Source organism: Erythrolamprus reginae, chromosome 8, assembly GCF_031021105.1.
Source record: "Erythrolamprus reginae isolate rEryReg1 chromosome 8, rEryReg1.hap1, whole genome shotgun sequence".
In the NCBI taxonomy this organism is placed as follows: Eukaryota; Metazoa; Chordata; class Lepidosauria; order Squamata; family Dipsadidae; genus Erythrolamprus; species Erythrolamprus reginae.
The window spans coordinates 44,716,854-44,735,530 of record NC_091957.1 but is presented as its reverse complement, the minus strand read 5'-3'; the positions used below and the strand labels follow the sequence as shown (position 1 = coordinate 44,735,530).

Here is an 18,677-nt window from a genome sequence, read left to right as displayed (position 1 = left end):
CCAAATTTAAATCAGAGTCCAAGTCAAGGCATTGCTTAAAATTCCAGTTTAATTCCGGAATTAATTTTCACAGAGGAACCCGAATCTGAGTCTTCCACCCAGTTGAAAGTTCACATGCAGAGTATGAAAAACATCTCAGTTTTGCATTCTAGTTTCTCCTTGACCTGAAGTTCATTTTTAAAAATTCCGATTACACACGAAGCTATGGTTAATTAGGAATTTCCTGATTTAATGCCTTGTGATGCAAAGGTTTATTAAACCACGATATGATTGTCAAAAGAGGCCGCTATATCTTAATGCTGGCATTAAGATCAACAAATGTTTCCCGTTGCTATTTTGTGCAAATCTATTGAACTGAAACATGAAGTTATTGATTCAATTTGATGTACAGTGATACCTCGTTTTTCACAGGGGATGCGTTCTAAGACAACCCGTGAAAAATGAATTTCCATGAAGTAGAGGAAATATATTTTTTAATGTATTTAATGAGGATTTGGACTTGCCTCCCACCCACAAACATAAATAATAATAATAATAATAATAATAATAATAATAATAATAATAATAATAATAATAATAATAATTGTATGCCGCCCCTCTCCGAAGACTAGGGGCGGCTCACAATAATAAAACAGTGTGACAATGTAAACGAATGTAATATTTTAAAACATCTAAAAACCCCTCATTTAAAAAATCATGCAACACACACATTCCATACATGAAACTATAAAAAGCCTGGGGGAGATGTCTCAATGTCCCATGCCTGGCAATATAGGTGGATCTTAAGTAGTTTGCGAAAGACAAGGAGGGTGGGGGCAATTCTGATCTCTGGGGGGAGTTGATTCCAGAGGGCCGGGGCCGCCACAGAGAAGGCTCTTCCCCTGGGGCCCGCCAGACGACATTGTTTAGTTGATGGGACCTGGAGAAGGCCAACTCTGTGGGACCTAATCGTCTGCTGGGATTCATGCGGTAGAAGATGGTCCTGGAGGTATTGTGGTCCGATGCCATGTATCGGACTTGTCACGTTGCCCACTCAGGTTGTGGCAGAGTGGCAGCATGGCAACTCCTTCTTCTGCTTCCGCTCTGGTGGTGGACACATGATGGCCTTGAACTTCTCGCAAGAATGCTTTGTGGTGTATCTGCTCCCTCGTGAAAGCACCCCTCCCAAGTTCCCATAAACATCAGGTCTTCTGCAGATAGTGTGACAAGCTGTTGACTTATCCCCAACTTCTTGACAGTAGGACCAAGACATTAGGACAAAGTTGTTCTCCAAATTCTGGCATGAAAACAAAGCCCTCAACTGAAATGAGGAAGAGGAGGCTGCCTTTCACGCTTGAATAACGTGAACGGACGATAGCAGAAGGAAGGGAGGGACAAACAGGATTTGGGCAGGAGAGGACTCTTTGCCCAACATCTACAGAACGATTGCAACAGCCAGGTTTCCAGATGAATGGTGGGAGAATCAAAATGATTAAGAGTTGGAAGAAAGCTTCAAGGTCTTCTAATCCAATCCCCTGCTCAAGTAGCAGACCTTAAACCATTTCAGACAAGCGGTTGCCCAGTCTCTTCTTCTTTTTAGTTGTTCAACATTTTAGTCCCCCATTCAAATGACAATAACAATATCATTAAAACAAACATAGTGCCACCATCTTTCGACATCTAATCTTTATTTCTAGCTTTTGTTTTTAGTCAGGCATGGGGGAACTGAGACATCTTCCCCGGGCCTATATAATTTATGTATGATATGTTTGTGTGTATGTCTTGTTTTTAAATAAGGGTTTTTTAGATATTTTTAAATATTATGATTTGTTATTGTACAATGTTTTTATTATTGCTGTGAGCCACCCCGAGTCTACGGAGAGGGGCGGCATACAAATCTAAATAATAATAATAATAATAATAATAATAATAATAATAATAATAATAATAATAATAATAATGTATTTGTTTTGTCAAGTACGTATTGGTAGTATACAAAGGTATAACAATGTTTATATACATGATCCTAGTAAGAGAGAATCATTAGGACAGGGGACGGAAGACACACTATTTATGCCCCTTATACTGACCTCTTAGGAATCGGGAGAGGTCAACAGTAGATAGTCTAAGGGTAAAGTTTTGGGAGGGTTAGGTGATGAAATTACAGAGTCAGGTAGTGAGTTCTATGCATCAACTACTCAGTCGTATTTCCTGCAGTCAAGTTTGGAGCTGTTTAGATTTGTATTAGGAAAGAAATAAAAGCTCGGAATTTGGGTGGGAGGAGGAGGAAGAAGAAGAGGAGGAGGACAGTCGCTGCTGAAGGAAGAAGGTGAGGTGAAGGGAATCAAACAAATCCAAAACTTTAAGGCTTAAAAAAATAAGAGGGACTCCGAGGCGGCGAGGAGGAGTATGCGCCTCCCATACACCCGGCGCGAGGCTGCCTCCCATACACTGCGCCAGAGAGAGAAACCCAGGGGGAATGGCAGGAAACTGGCCAGGCCTTCGTGCCGCTTTCAAATTTCCTAGGAAGTTTTTCCAGGCTCGGGTTCTTAAGTAAAAATGGTTCTTAAGAAGAGGCAAAAAAATCTTGAACACCCGGTTCTTATCTAGCAAAGTTCTTAAGTAGAGGCGTTCTTAAGTAGAGGTACCCCTGTATCTTCCTGTTGGCAAGGTTGAGAAACTGATCTAGAAAATCTATGCAAGACCAGAGGATTGGAGGTGGAAGTCTGCCGGGCTATTCAGGTCTGAAGGCTAGACTGTGAAGTTTAAAAATAAAATGTGAAAGGAGACGGTGGCGAGGCTGTCCGTGCTGTTGCGACAGAAACCACACGGACATGACAGTGTAGTCACAGGAGTGGTGTTCAAGTTGAAAGCAATGTCTTGCTTAATGCTTTAGGACAGAGGTCTTTGAACTGGGCCACTTTAAGACTTGTGGACTTCAACTCCCAGAATTCTTCAGCCAGCATAGCTCCCATCCTCTGGTCTTACATAGATTTAGGATGCTTTAGGATAATTATGGCGAACCTATGGCATGGGTGCCACAGGTGGCATGCGGAGCCATATCTGCTGGCACGCGAGCCTTTGCCCTAGCTCACCTCCAACCAGGGGTGGGCAGCAGACAGGAGGGGATGGAACGCAGTTCCACCAGTGGAAATGCAGATGTGTGCGGAGCTCCAGCTGATAGGCAGCTGTCATTTCCTGGATTACTGGTCTCGGCTCAGCTCTCCTATTTTTCCCTGCTGCTGCATCTGCGCTCCTTGCTTTTTTCCTCTTTCCTCCTTCCTGGCCTTGGACGAGCTTCCCTCTCTCCTGCCCGGCTCCCCTCCAGCCTCACATGGCCACATCCCACCTGAGGTGCAAGCAGAAGGCGTGGGTGGAAGCGGCGCTGGCAGCATTTATGCTTCTGGCAGCACCCGTTCGCCTAGCTACCCAGCCTGAGGAAGGGGTGTGAAGGAAGGAGAGCATGGGAAACCTGAAGCAATTTGTCACCCCAGCGAGCGACACTAGTAAGGTTGTAGGTCGAGGACTTAACAATTCACTTGAACAATGATGATCGTTCAAGCCACTCCCACCTGATCACCTGCCCAGCAAGCCACTCCTACCCAGTCATGACTATTAAGCCACACACACAAAATAAGCCACACCCATTACTGCCTCCGTGCGTGTGAATGCTGACCAGTTGATTTTTGGCTTGCACAGATGCTCTGGGAGGGTGTTTTTGGCTTCCAGAGAGCCTCTGGGAAGATGGGGGAGGGTGTTTTTACCCTCACCTGGCTCCAGGGAAGCTTTTGGAGCCTGGGGAGGGGGAAACATGAGCCTACTGGGCTCACCAAAAGTTGGAAAACAGGCCGTTTCTGGCCTCCAGAGGGCCTCCAGGGGGCGGGGGAAGCTGTTTTTGCCCTCCCCAGGCATTGAATTATAAGTGTATGGACCCCCCACTAGCTTTCTATACCTTGATGATCTATCTGAATGTCTAATGAAGATTCTGAGTCATCCAGGTCATGGTTGTCCCAAAGGTGCTTTTTTCAAGAGGCAACTGGACTTTTCATCTCTCAATTGTGAAATTAATCTGTCTTATTCTGGAATAAGTCCAAGTTGTCTCTTGAAAAAGTACCCTTGGGACTTGATGAATGGAGCTTGTCTCTTATCCTTACAAGTGTTTTGTGTGCATTGATGTTTCCGGGAGAGAAAAAAATTGTGGTCTCCAGTCTGTGCATCAGAGGTGGCCCCACCCTCATCTATTCTCTCCCTCCCAAGTCCCAGATGATTTTTATTTATTTATTTATTTATTTATTACTTAGATTTGTATGCCGCCCCTCTCCGAAGACTCCAGAGGAAATGGGGATTTTGCAGTATCCTTCCCCCTGGAGTGGGGAGGGAATGGCAGGGTGTCCAGCAAACCTGGAAAACAGGGAAATCGGGGAATTATCAGGGAAACTGGTGATTCGTGAATTATCAGGGAATTTGTAAAAAAAAAATGGAACAAATCAGAGAAATAAACTAAACTGTATTAAAATGTTTAAAAGTCAGGGAAAATTCATGTTTTTTAAAAAATGGATCGTGCTGCCTGGCAGAGTCAAGCAAATACAAGCGTAACTGTGGCACAACTTGCTTCCTCAGCTACCAATATTTCTCTACAGTTTAGCCGTTTGGTACGATGTCATCTACAGTCATGCATTAACTAGATCGCAAGTTACAGGGAAATGTCAGGGAATTTCAAAATGTTTTCCTCCTGGAATGGGAATTTTGCCATATCCTTCCTCCTGGAGTGGGGAGGGAATGGAGATTTTGTAGTATCCTTCTCCAGGAATGGGAAGGGAATGGAGATTTTGCAGTATCCTTCCCCCTGGAGTGGGGAGGGAATGGAGATTTTGCAGTATCCTTCCCCCCGGAGTGGGGAGGGAATGGGGATTTTGCAGTATCCTTCCCCCTGGAGTGGGGAGGGAATGGGGATTTTGCAGTATCCTTCCCCCTGGAATGGGGAGGGAATGGAGATTTTGCAGTATCCTTCCCCTGGAGTGGGGAAGGAATTGAGATTTTGCCATATCCTTCCCCCTGGAGTGGGGAGGGAATGGGGATTTTGCAGTATCCTTCCCCCTGGAATGGGGAGGGAATGGAGATTTTGCAGTATCCTTCCCCCCGGAGTGGGGAGGGAATGGGGATTTTGCAGTATCCTTCCCCCTGGAGTGGGGAGGGAATGGGGATTTTGCAGTATCCTTCCCCCTGGAGTGGGGAGGGAATGGAGATTTTGCAGTATCCTTCCCCCCGGAGTGGGGAGGGAATGGGGATTTTGCAGTATCCTTCCCCCTGGAGTGGGGAGGGAATGGGGATTTTGCAGTATCCTTCCCCCTGGAGTGGGGAGGGAATGGAGATTTTGCAGTATCCTTCCCCCTGGAGTGGGGAGGGAATGGGGATTTTGCAGTATCCTTCCCCCTGGAGTGGGGAGGGAATGGGGATTTTGCAGTATCCTTCCCCCTGGAGTGGGGAGGGAATGGGGATTTTGCAGTATCCTTCCCCCTGGAGTGGGGAGGGAATGGAGATTTTGCAGTATCCTTCCCCCCGGAGTGGGGAGGGAATGGGGATTTTGCAGTATCCTTCCCCCTGGAGTGGGGAGGGAATGGGGATTTTGCAGTATCCTTCCCCCTGGAGTGGGGAGGGAATGGAGATTTTGCAGTATCCTTCCCCCCGGAGTGGGGAGGGAATGGGGATTTTGCAGTATCCTTCCCCCTGGAGTGGGGAGGGAATGGGGATTTTGCAGTATCCTTCCCCCTGGAGTGGGGAGGGAATGGAGATTTTGCAGTATCCTTCCCCCCGGAGTGGGGAGGGAATGGGGATTTTGCAGTATCCTTCCCCCTGGAGTGGGGAGGGAATGGGGATTTTGCAGTATCCTTCCCCCTGGAGTGGGGAAGGAATGGAGATTTTGCAGTATTCTTTCCGCTGGAATGGGGAGAGAATGAAGATTTTGCAGTATCCTTCCCCCTGAAGTGGGGGGGGGGAATGGGGATTTTGCAGGCTCCTTCCCCTGCCATACACATCAAGCCACATCTGCCACGCCCGCTATGCCCACGGAACCAGTAGTAAAAAAATTTGAATCCTACCACTGCTCTGCATGATCTTTCAGCCTGGCCAACTCTACATATGCCACCCTGGTAATATTCCTACATATGCCACTCCAAATGTTTCCATTAGAGGTCTTTTAATTCCTTAATGGAATTAGTCTCCTAGGATTTCCCTATCATCTGGTTTGGAACCACCACAAATAGGAACGCAAGGTTTTCTCCCCCCCTCCCTTTGTTAGGTTTTCCTGTGAATTCCCCCCCCCCCTCCTCATATTATTAGAGAGGCGTTGTTGCCGAAAACGAATTAGCAGCAGCGTAATTAGACGAATACCGTGCAAATCAACTTGAGCAACTGGAACGGAAAAATTCAAGTTGTAATTAGCTTTTTGCAGCATCCTTTGCCTTGGGACACAGGTTTATTTATTCATCCGATTTGCATGCTACCAATTGAATTCACACTGCTGGCAACTTGTGTATCGCTGCGTGCTAAAATTAATACAGTCGCCATTTTTCGCTTTCTTCATTCTTTACTTCCCTGCTGACCTTTTAAAAAATTGCAAGTTATCAGACAATCTGGTCTTAAAACTATAAGCATTCCTCATAATCAGCAATAATTTCCAAGGAAAACAGTTGAATATGTTTGCAAATTTAAAGACCACTAAGGCAATTGTTGAGAAAAACACAGTGGGGGAGTTTACCACTGGTAATACGGAGTTCTATCAACCAAGTATACAGTGTCCTATAATGTTTTGTTTATCCTTGTTCTGTCTGGGTCCCTCCAGAAGCAAACACCAACCCAAAAAGAGAATCCAGACACACTGGTAAAAAGCAAAGGCAGTTTATAGAATTCAAAGCAAACACAGGTAACAGAAAATGTCCTTACAAACAGGAACACCAAAGATGTTTCACGAAGGCCATGAAGTACAACAGGATTCTTGCTGGCAAAAACAACGCTGGAGATAACAAACATACGCCTCCCCCAAGTCTTCCAGGCTTCTAGGCCACAAGCCAAGATCAGAGACGCCGACAAACAAAGCAGGATCACAGAACTTCCAGTTGATAATGCTCCACATGGCTCCAAGGGCTGGCCTGCCTTTTAAACCCTGCTGAGGAGAACCACATCCAAACCCAGCTGTTGCCAATTCAGTGATGCCAATACCTTTCTAATTGGTCCCGTCTCTGAGCTGCACATCGCTGTCTCATGTCAATTATAGCCTGCGCTTCCTCATCCAATGAGTCCAGGCTACTGGCTGGGGAGAGCCCCCCCCCCCCCCCTGGGGCTCTCAGGCTGCTCTCCCTCATCCTCTTCCTGACTTTCCTCTCCCCCGTCTGCCTGGTCCTCCCCCTCCTGTTCACTGTCCTCCTCCTCTGGGCCTGGATCCAGCAGAGATGCAGCTGGTCCCTGAGGAGCCTCAGGCTGAATCACAACAATCCCCTCCAAATCTCGAATTCTCAACATGAGGTTGGGTGGGTTTATGCACACTTCTAACCCAGTAGTTCTTAAACAATTGGAGCTCAGGATCTCTTTGCCACCTTCAAAATAACGGAGGACTTCAACAGGTTTTGATTTATAAGGGTTATACATCCGTCAATATGTATTGCATCAGAAGTTAAAACTGCACGGATCCCAGCGATCAGTTAGGTCCCACAGAGTGGGTCTTCTCCGGGTCCCGTCAACTAAACAATGTCGCTTGATGGGACCCATGGGAAGAGCCTTCTCTGTGGCGGCCCTGGCCCTCTGGAACCAACTCCCCCCAGAGATTAGAATTGCCCCCACCCTCCTTGCATTTCGTAAGCTCCTTAAAACCCACCTCTGCCGCCAGGCATGGGCTAATTGAGATAAAGCCCCTAGGCCTTTACAATTTTATGCATGGTATGTCTGTTTGTATGTTGGGTTTTTATAATAATGGGTTTTTAACTGTTTTTAGTATTGGATTATTATTATATGCTGTTTTATTAATGCTGTTAGCCGCCCCGAGTCTCCAGAGAGGGGCGACATACAAATCCAATAAATGAATGAATGAATGAATGAATGAATGAATGAATGAATGAATGAATGAATGAATGAATGAATGAATGCATGAATGATTGATTGATTGATTTGACTTCATGGATTTCTGAAAAGATTCCGGGGAACCTCTGGGGTAAACGACCAGGTCCACAGGTGAAAATCCAATTAAAATGATGTGTTGCTAAGCAGTCTATGTGCAGGAATCTTTTCAACTAACAGCAGTTTGCTTAGAGTTCGATAAGGGTCCATAGAATTCAAGGGAGGTTGGAGTTTGCTTGTGGCTATGTAGAGATTCTAGGCTGGTCCCTCTCTTAGACTCTGCCACTCGTTTTTCAGGAAACAGGGCCGGAAAAGGCAAGGAGAAGCCTCCGTGGGGTCTTTTTAGGAAATCTGGGAGGAAACAGGGCCGGAAAAAGCGGGGAGAAGCCTCCATGGGGCCTCTCTAGGAATCTCCTGGGAGGAAACAGATCCTCCACCCTTCCTGTGATTTCCCCAATCACACACATTATTTGCTTTTACATTGATTCCTGTGGGAGAAATTGCTTCTTCTTACAAACCTTTCTACTTAAGAACCTGCTCACATATTTTTATAATCCAACTAATCAGGCGTTTACAGTGGGGGGTATCCCTCTGACCTTCCTGCCAATCAGATTTAAGCTCAGTTGGGAGAATTGATGCTAGACTTATGGTTGCGGGTCACCACAACATGAGGAACTATATTAAGGGGTCGCGGCATTAGAAAGGTTGAGAACCACTGCATTAGAAGTAGTAGATCTATTTTCCCATCTGTTAATTGACTTGGTCTTTCTCTCTATGTAGTTCTGAACACTACATTTAGGATTTAAATAAACTGAGACAGGATCAGAGGAGAGCAAAGATGATTAATAACCAAGTTCTATGAAGTATAAAAACGTATGTTAAAGGTTCCGCTTGCACATGTGTGCTAGTCATTCCCAACTCTATGGGGCAGTTCGTAAGTAGAGATACCACTGTATTTGGCTCAGAACAGAGTTGGACTGAAGCCCAGCAGATTCCTTAAGAACAGCCTTCCTGTAGAACACCCGTGTGACTAATTTCCCACCTATTGAAAGCAAGGGTGAATTATTGTTTTGGAGAGAAAGAAGCGTGAAAGGAAATTTAGCTACCCACTCAAAAAAAAAAAAGAGAGGAGGTTTTAGGGAAAAAAGGAATGCAATCTAAGACTTGGAAAGGGAGGGGAAGAGGATCCCACCTACAGCCACTTGGATAGTAATTATTTGCACATTTCTCGAAGGCATTGACTCTCTGCTGTATCTGTGTTTATTTTTTCCCTACTCGAGCATTTCAATCCACTTCCTTCCAGCAGAGTTGTTTATGCACGCCTTAGAGATAACATTGTTACAAAAGAGAGACACAGAGAAAGAAAAGTCTTGGGTTTGTTTAATAGAGCCATTAAGTATTGTCATATTTGGAAAGTCTTGTTTATTAAATAAGAGCCGGGGTGAGCATGCTAAACTTTTCATCTCCAGTTGAGCTAAAGCAATAAAAGATTGTTCCAGCATAACCTTTTCCAGAGAAATCCACCCATTTGAAGGGGGGAAAGAAGGTTGCACAGAGATGAAATAGATTCTCTTTTATTCATGTGTATATTATGCTTATTAGAAGGGGGATAAAACCTTCTTCAGATATATTAATGATAAGAAGAAGAAAAACTGCGGCATCACGAAGCTTAGTACCGGGAATAATACATGCATTAATGGGAATAAGGAGATCGCTGACCATTTCAATAGCTACTTCTGTTCAGTTTTCTCAAAAGACACCTTACAAAATAATACTATAGAGGGATATAGCATTGCTTCCAGCTGTACGGATTCAGCTCCAGTGATCTTAGAAGCCGATGTCTTAGAAGAACTTGAACGATTAAAGATAAATAAGGCAATGGGTCCAGATGGCATCCACCCCAGAGTTCTTAAAGAACTCAGATCTGTCATTGCTACCCCCCTGACTGATTTGTTTAACCAATCCTTGTTAACAGGAGAAGTTCCTGAGGATTGGAGAATGGCCAGTGTTGTGCCTATTCACAAGAAGGGCAGTAGAGAAGAAGCTGGTAACTACAGGCCAGTTAGCTTGACATCAGTTGTAGTTAAAATGATGGAGACTCTACTCAAAAAGAGGATAAATCAGCACCTAAAAAACAATAACTTATTAGACCCAAATCAGCATGGCTTTACTGAAGGCAAATCATGTCAGACTACCGGTAATCTCATTGATTTCTTTGACTTTGTCACAAAGGTGTTGGATGAAGGTGGTGCCGTGGATATTGCCTACCTGGACTTCAGCAAAGCCTTTGATACGGTTCCACATAAAGAGCTGATAGATAAATTAGTGAAGATTGGACTTAACCCCTGGATAGTTCAATGGATTTGCAGCTGGCTGAAGCGTAGACATCAGAGAGTTATTGTTAATGGCGAGTATTCTGAGCAGAGTCAGGTTACAAGCGGTGTGCCACAAGGATCTGTTCTGGGTCCTATTCTTTTTAATATATTTGTGAGTGACATAGGGGAAGGTTTGGTAGGGAAGGTTTGCCTATTTGCCGATGACTCTAAAGTGTGCAATAGGGTTGATATTCCTGGAGGCGTCTGTAATATGGTAAATGATTTAGCTTTACTAGATAAATGGTCTAAGCAATGGAAACTGCAGTTTAATGTTTCCAAATGTAAAATAATGCACTTGGGGAAAAGGAATCCTCAATATGAGTATTGTATTGGCAGTTCAGTGTTGGCAAATACTTCAAAAGAAAAGGATTTAGGGGTAGTGATTTCTGACAGTCTCAAAATGGGTGAACAGTGCAGTCAGGCGGTAGGGAAAGCAAATAGGATGCTTGGCTGCATAGCTAGAGGTATAACAAGCAGGAAGAGGGAGATTATGATCCCACTATATAGAATGCTGGTGAGACCACATTTGGAATACTGTGTTCAGTTCTGGAGACCTCACCTACAAAAAGATATTGACAAAATTGAACGGGTCCAAAGACGGGCTACAAGAATGGTGGAAGGTCTTAAGCATAAAACGTATCAGGAAAGACTTAATGAACTCAATCTGTATAGTCTGGAGGACAGAAGGAAAAGGGGGGACATGATCGAAACATTTAAATATATTAAAGGGTTAAATAAGGTCCAGGAGGGAAGTGTTTTTAATAGGAAAGTGAACACAAGAACAAGGGGACACAATCTGAAGTTAGTTGGGGGAAAGATCAAAAGCAACATGAGAAAATATTATTTTACTGAAAGAGTAGTAGATCCTTGGAACAAACTTCCAGCAGATGTGGTAGATAAATCCACAGTAACTGAATTTAAACATGCCTGGGATAAACATATATCCATCCTAAGATAAAATACAGAAAATAGTATAAGGGCAGACTAGATGGACCACGAGGTCTTTTTCTGCCGTCAGACTTCTATGTTTCTATGTTTCTATTACGCAAGAGCTGGGGTTGCGCAGTGGTTAGAGCGCAGCACTGCAGGCTTCTTCTGCTAAATGCTAGCTGTAGTGCAGCAGTTCAAATCTCACCACCGGCTCAAGGTTGACTCATCCTTCCATCCTCCCCAGGTGAGTAAAATGAGGACCCAGATTGTTTAGGGGCAATATATGCTGATTCTGTAAACCGCTTAGAGAGGGCTGTAAAAGCACTATGAAGCAGTATGTAAGTCTAAATGCTATTGCTAAATGGTATACAGTGTTTGGAAAAAGGTTTGCACGAATAGTCAATTTTGGGTGAGTGTTCATTTCAGAAGCAAGTTGAATGAAGCACTAATGAAATGGTGGAATTGGGTGATATCAATCGTTTATTTTATTTATTCGCTTGTTTGGTCAAGTACATATTGGTGGTGTACAAAGATATAATATTTAAATAGAATAGAATAGAATAGAATTTTTATTGGCCAAGTGTGATTGGACACACAAGGAATTTGTCTTGGTGCATATGCTCTCAACGCACATAAAATAAAATATACATTTGTCAAGAATCATGTGGTACAACACTTAGTGATTGTCATAGGGGTCAAATAAGCAATGAAGAAGCAATATTAATAAAAATCTTAGGATATACGCAACAAGTTACAGTCATACAGTCAACATGGGAGGAAATGGGTGATAGGAATGATGAGAAAAACTAGTAGAATAGAAGTGCAGATTTAGTAGAAAGTCTGACAGTGTTGAGGGAATTATTTGTTTAGTAGAGTGATGGCGTTCGGGGAAAAACTGTTCTTGTGTCTAGTTGTCTTGGTGTGCAGTGCTCTGTAGCGATGTTTTGAGGGTAGGAGTTGAAACAATTTGTGTCCAGGATATGAGGGGTCAGTAAATATTTTACCCGCCCTCTTTTTGACTCGTGCAGTATACAGGTCCTCAATGGAAGGCAGATTGGCAGCAATTGTTTTTTCTGCAATTCTGATTATCCTCTGAAGTCTGTGTCGGTCCTGTTGGGTTGCAGCACCAAACCAGACAGTTATAGAGGTGCAGATACATGATACTAGTAAATACATGATGCTAGTAAAAGAGTAACATTAGGACAGGGGACAGAAGACACTCTGGTGCAATTATGCATGCCCCTTACTGACCTCTTAGGAATTGGGAGAAGTCAGCAGTGGATAGTCTAAGGGTAAAGTTTTAGGGGTCAGGTGATGATACTACAGAGTCTGGTAGTGAGTTCTGTGCATTAACTACTCGGTTGCTAAATTCGTATTTCCTGCAGTCAAGTTTAGAGCGGTTTATTTTAAGTTTATATCTGTTGTGTGCTCGTGTGTTGTTGTGGTTGAAGCTAAAGTAGTTGACAGGAAGTACATTAGAGCAGATGATTTTATGGGCTATGCTTAGATCGTATTTGAGGCGACGTAGTTCTAAGCTTTCTAAACCTAGGATTGTAAGTCTAGTTGCGTAGGGTATTCTGTTGCGAGTGGAGGAGTGGAGGGCTCGTCTAGTAATCTTCTAGTAATCAGAATAGAACTAAAAGGGACCTTGGAGGTCTTCTAATCCAACCCCCTGCTCAAACAGGAGACTCTTTACCATTTCAGACCAGTGGCTGTCCAGTCTTTTCTTAAAAACCTCCAGTGATGGAGCATCCACAACTTCTGGTGGCATGCTGTTCCACAGGTTAATCATCCACACTGTTAGGAAGTTTCTCCTTAATTCCAGGTTGCTTCACTCCTTGATCAGTTTCCATCCATTGTTTCTCGTCTTGCCTTCTGGTGTTTTGGAAAATAAGTTGATCCCAATCCCTCTTCTTTGGGGCAGCTCCTCAAATACTCGAACACAGTCAGGGATACAGTGTTTTCCAAATAACATTTGACGATTGAATACCAAATCAAATTAATCGGATCAGTTTGAATGGTTAAGTTCTAAGCCAGATAACAATAACAATAGCAATATATTTATAATGCCCTTTTAACAAAGGGCACAACAGCAAGCCATATGCAACTAACAAAGACAGACAGTAGGCAATACACACACTTAGCTAAAACACAATTAATAAAACCACAAAACTTGTTAAAAACATTCCCAACCTCTCCAATGTCTTCCCCAATGCTTGTTTACAAAGGTTATGCACACACACAGATTTTTTATTTATTTATTTATTTTGTCCAATACACAATACATATTGAAGAGAATAGACATGTAGTATTGTATATAAAGAAAAGGATAGAAGAAAAGATATAAAAATAGAAGAGAAGATATATGAAAGGAAGAAAAGATATATGATATATAAGATAAAGAGAGACAATTGGACAGGGGACGGAAGGCACACTGGTGCACTTATGTACGCCCCTTACTGACCTCTTAGGAACCTGGAGAGTCAATCGTGGATAGCCTAAGGGAGAAATGTTGGGGGTTAGGGGTTGACACTACTGAGTCCGGTAATGAGTTCCACGCTTCGACAACTTGATTGCTAAAGTCATATTTTTTACAGTCAAGTTTGGAGCGATTAATATTAAGTTTGAATCTGTTACATGCTCTTGTGTTGTTGCGGTTGAAGCTGAAGTAGTCATTGACAGGCAGGATGTTGCAGCATATGATCTTGTGGGCAATACTTAAATCGTGTTTTAGGCATCATAGTTCTAAGCTTTTTAGATCCAAGATTGTTAGTCTATTTTCGTAGGGTATTCTGTTTCGAGAGGAGGAGTGAAGGGCTCTTCTGGTGAAGTATCTTTGGACGTTTTCAAAGGTGTTGATGTTCGAGATGTGGTATGGGTTCCGGACAGATGAGCTGTATTCAAGGATGGGTCTGGCAAAAGTTTTGTAGGCTCTTGTGAGTAGTGTGAGATTGCCGGAGCAGAAGCTATGTAGGATCAGGTTAACAATTCTAGAAGCCTTCTTGGCGATATTGTTGCAATGGGCTTTAGCACTTAGGTCATTTGATATTAGTATTCCAAGGTCTTTTACTGAGTGATGGTTGGCTGTGAGATTTTGTTTATTCAGTTTATATATGAGGTTTGGATTCTTTTTGCCGATGTGCAGGGTAGAGCATTTGTTAGTTGATATTTGAAGTTGGTAGGTGTTAGACCAATCTGAGACAAAGTCAAGGTCTTTTAGGTTGAGATTAGTTGTGAATAACTACTCAGCCATACACAGATATACTAACTTGAATTAAAGTTTACTTTGAGAAATAACATATTCAGAGAAACAGTCTAAAGTCATACACGTAAGTCAGAATAACAATCCAAATATTACCAAATGCATAGTCTTTCTTACCAGTTATCTTTGTCATAATCAGCAGATCGAATCTCAGTAGGCTGAAGGTTGAAGCCTTCCATCCTTCCAAGGTCGATAAAATAAGGACCCAGATTGTTGGGGGCGATATGCTGACTCTGTATCAATGGTTTCAATTAACAGGATTTAATCAGCTTGCATTTTACTGGATTAAGGTTAATATTTCACACTCCTGCTAAGAAAAGATTGCAAATAGCAAGAGCTAAGTACAGAAAGTTCTCACCTTATGGCCACAGTTGAAATCAGAATTTCCATTGCTAAGCAAGAGCCGAAGTTGCGCAGTGGTTACAGTGCAGCACTGCAGGATGCTTCAGTTAACTGCTAGCTGTAGTTCGGCAGTTCAAATCTCACCACCGGCTTAAGGTTGACTCAGCCTTCCATCCTTCCAAGGTGCGTCAAATGAGGACCCAAATTTTTGGAGGCAAGAGGCTGATTCTGTAAACCGCTTAGAGAGGGCTGAAGTGGTATATAAGTCTAAATGCTATTGCTATTCCTTCCTTCCTTCCTTCCTTCCTTCCTTCCTTCCTTCCTTCCATCCTTCCTAGGTGGGTCAAATGAGGACCCAGATTGTTCGGGGCAATGGGCTGATTCTGCAAACCTCTTAGAGAGGGCTGTAAAAGCAATATGAAGTGGCATATAAGTCTAAATGCTATTTCTCTTCCTTCCTTCCTTCCTTCCTTCCTTCCTTCCTTCCTTCTTTCCTTCCAAAGTGGGTCAAATGAGGACCCAGATTGTTGGGGGCAATGGGCTGATTCTGTAAACCGCTTAGAGAGGGCTGTAAAAGCAATATGAAGTGGCATATAAGTCTAAATGCTATTTCTCTTCCTTCCTACCTTCCTTCCTTCTTTCCTTCCGAGGTGGATCAAATGAGGACCCAAATTTATGGAGGCAAGAGGCTGATTCTGTAAACCGCTTAGAGAGGGCTGAAGGGGTATATAAGTCTAAATGCTATTGCTATTCCTTCCTTCCTTCCTACCTACCTTCCTTCCTTCCTTCCTTCCTTCCTTCTTTCCATCCTTCCTAGGTGGGTCAAATGAGGACCCAGATTGTTGGGGGCAATGGGCTGATTCTGTAAACCGCTTAGAGAGGGCTGTAAAAGCAATATGAAGTGGCATATAAGTCTAAATGCTATTTCTCTTCCTTCCTTCCTTCCTTCCTTCCTTCCTTCCTTCCTTCCTTCCTTCTTTCCTTCCAAGGTGGGTCAAATGAGGACCCAGATTGTTGGGGGCAATGGGCTGATTCTGCAAACCGCTTAGAGAGGGCTGAAGTGGTATATAAGTCTAAATGCTATTGCTATTCCTTCCTTCCTTCCTTCCTTCTTTCCATCCTTCCGAGGTGGGTCAAATGAGGACCCAGATTGTTGGGGGCAATGGACTGATTCTGCAAACCGCTTAGAGAGGACTGAAGTGGTATATAAGTCTAAATGCTAATGCTATTCCTTCCTTCCTTCCTTCCTTTCTTCCTTCCTTCCTTCCTTCTTTCCAACCTTCCGAGGTGGGTCAAATGAGGACCCAGATTTTGGGGGGCAATGGGCTGATGCTGCAAACCTCTTAGCGAGGGCTGTAAAAGCAATCTGAAGTGGCATATAAGTCTAAACGCTATTTCTCTTCCTTCCTTCCTTCCTCCCTCCCTTCCTTCCTTCCTTCTTTCCTTCCAAGGTGGGTCAAGTGAGGACCCAGATTGTTGGGGGCAATGGGCTGATTCTGCAAACCGCTTAGAGAGGGCTGTAAAAGCAATATGAAGTGGCATATAAGTCTAAATGCTATTTCTCTTCCTTCCTTCCTTCCTTCCTTCCTTCCCTCCCTCCCTCCTTCCTTCCTTCCTTCCTTCCTTCCTTCTTTCCTTCCAAGGTGGGTCAAGTGAGGACCCAGATTGTTGGGGGAAATGGGCTGATTCTGCAAACTTCTTAGAGAGGGCTGTAAAAGCAATATGAAGTGGCATATAAGTCTAAATGCTATTTCTCTTCCTTCCTTCCTTCCCTCCCTCCCTCCCTTCCTCCCTCCTTCCTTCCTTCCTTCTTTCCTTCCAAGGTGGGTCAAGTGAGGACCCAGATTGTTGGGGGCAATGGGCTGATTCTGCAAACCGCTTAGAGAGGGCTGTAAAAGCAACGTGAAGTTGTATGTAACTCTAAATGCTATTGCTAGTGAGTTGCGTCTGATTTAACAACCTTTTTTTGACATGGTTATTAAGCGGATCACTGCAGTTCTTACATGAATCATGTGACATTAAGTGAATCTGCATTCCCCATTGACTTTGCTGGTGAGAAACAAGCTAGGAAAGTCACAGGTGCTGATCACATGACTTGTACATACATGCTGGTTGCCAGGTGCCCAAATTTTGATGACATGATTATGGTGATTGCGATGGCCATTAGCGCGATGAATTGGTCACAAGTCACTTTTTCCAGGGCCAACTTTGAACAGACCCTTCCTGGAGTTTGAAAGTAGATCGAGTGTGGTTGTGCAATCATATCCGGAACTATCTCTCGGTGTTTCTTGAATCCTAATGCAAACTTTGTTCTATTTCTTCCTCTGTGTTTTTTTCCTCTCCAGCTACTTCCAACTTAGACCTAGATGTAAAGAAGCCGACCCCACCAAAGCTGCTATGGCATCAACCCGTCAACATATTTTTGGCTCGTCCGGTTGGTGTGGAGGACTTACACCATGAAGCTGAACTCAATCTCCAAAGTTTGCTGCAAGGTACTGGTACACTGTATATTTTATCAATCAATACATTTTCCAATGGAGTTTTGTCATCTATCATCTATCTATTTTTCATTTATCTATTTTTCATCTGCTTGCCTGCCTGCCTGTTTACCATCCATCCATACATACATACATACATCTATCTATTTATCTATCTATCATCTATAGAAACATAGAAACATAGAAGACTGACGGCAGAAAAAGACCTCATGGTCCATCTAGTCTGCCCTTATACTATTTCCTGTATTTTATCTTACAATGGATATATGTTTATCCCAGGCATGTTTAAATTCAGTTACTGTGGATTTACCAACCACATCTGCTGGAAGTTTGTTCCAAGGATCTACTACTCTTTCAGTGAAATAAGATTTTCTCACGTTGCTTTTGATCTTTCCCCCAACTAACTTCGAATTGTGTCCCCTTGTTCTTGTGTTCACTTTCCTATTAAAAACACTTCCCTCCTGAACCTAATTTAACCCTTAAATATATTTAAATGTTTCCATCATGTCCCCCCTTTTCCTTCTGTCCTCCAGACTATACAGATTGAGTTCATTAAGTCTTTCCTGATACGTTTTATGCTTAAGACCTTCCACCATTCTTGTAGCCCGTCTTTGGACCCGTTCAATTTTGTCAATATCTTTTTGTAGGTGAGGTCTCCAGAACTGAACACAGTATTCCAAATGTGGTCTCACCAGCGCTTTATATAAGGGGATCACAATCTCCCTCTTCCTGCTTGTTATACCTCTAGCTATGCAGCCAAGCATCCTACTTGCTTTTCCTACCGCCCAACCACACTGTTCACCCATTTTCAGACTGTCAGAAATCACTACCCCTAAATCCTTCTCTTCTGAAATTTTTGCTAACACAGAACTGCCAATGCAATGCTCAGATTGAGGATTCCTTTTCCCCAAGTGCATTATTTTACATTTGGAAACATTAAACTGCAGTTTCCATTGCTTTGACCATTTATCTAGTAAAGCTAAATCATTTACCATATTACAGACCCCTCCAGGAATATCAACCCTATTGCACACTTTAGAGTCATCGGCAAATAGGCAAACCTTCCCTACCAGACCTTCCCCTATGTCACTCACAAACATATTTAAAAGAATAGGTCCTAGAACAGACCCTTGTGGCACACCGCTTGTAACCTGTCTCTGCTCAGAATATTCGCCATTAACA

General features: G+C 43.3%; 1 protein-coding gene across 2 annotated transcripts in view; it reads left to right on the top strand.

Annotated features, from left to right (window-relative positions):
• Positions 1 to 18,677, top strand: part of NHSL2 (NHS like 2) — a 168,524-nt gene that overhangs the window by 132,330 nt on the left and 17,517 nt on the right. For both annotated transcript variants that reach the window (XM_070759831.1, XM_070759832.1), the window contains exon 2: positions 17,343 to 17,489. In XM_070759831.1, coding sequence (XP_070615932.1) covers positions 17,343 to 17,489 — 147 coding nt within the window. The remainder of the gene's footprint in view (positions 1 to 17,342; positions 17,490 to 18,677) is intronic.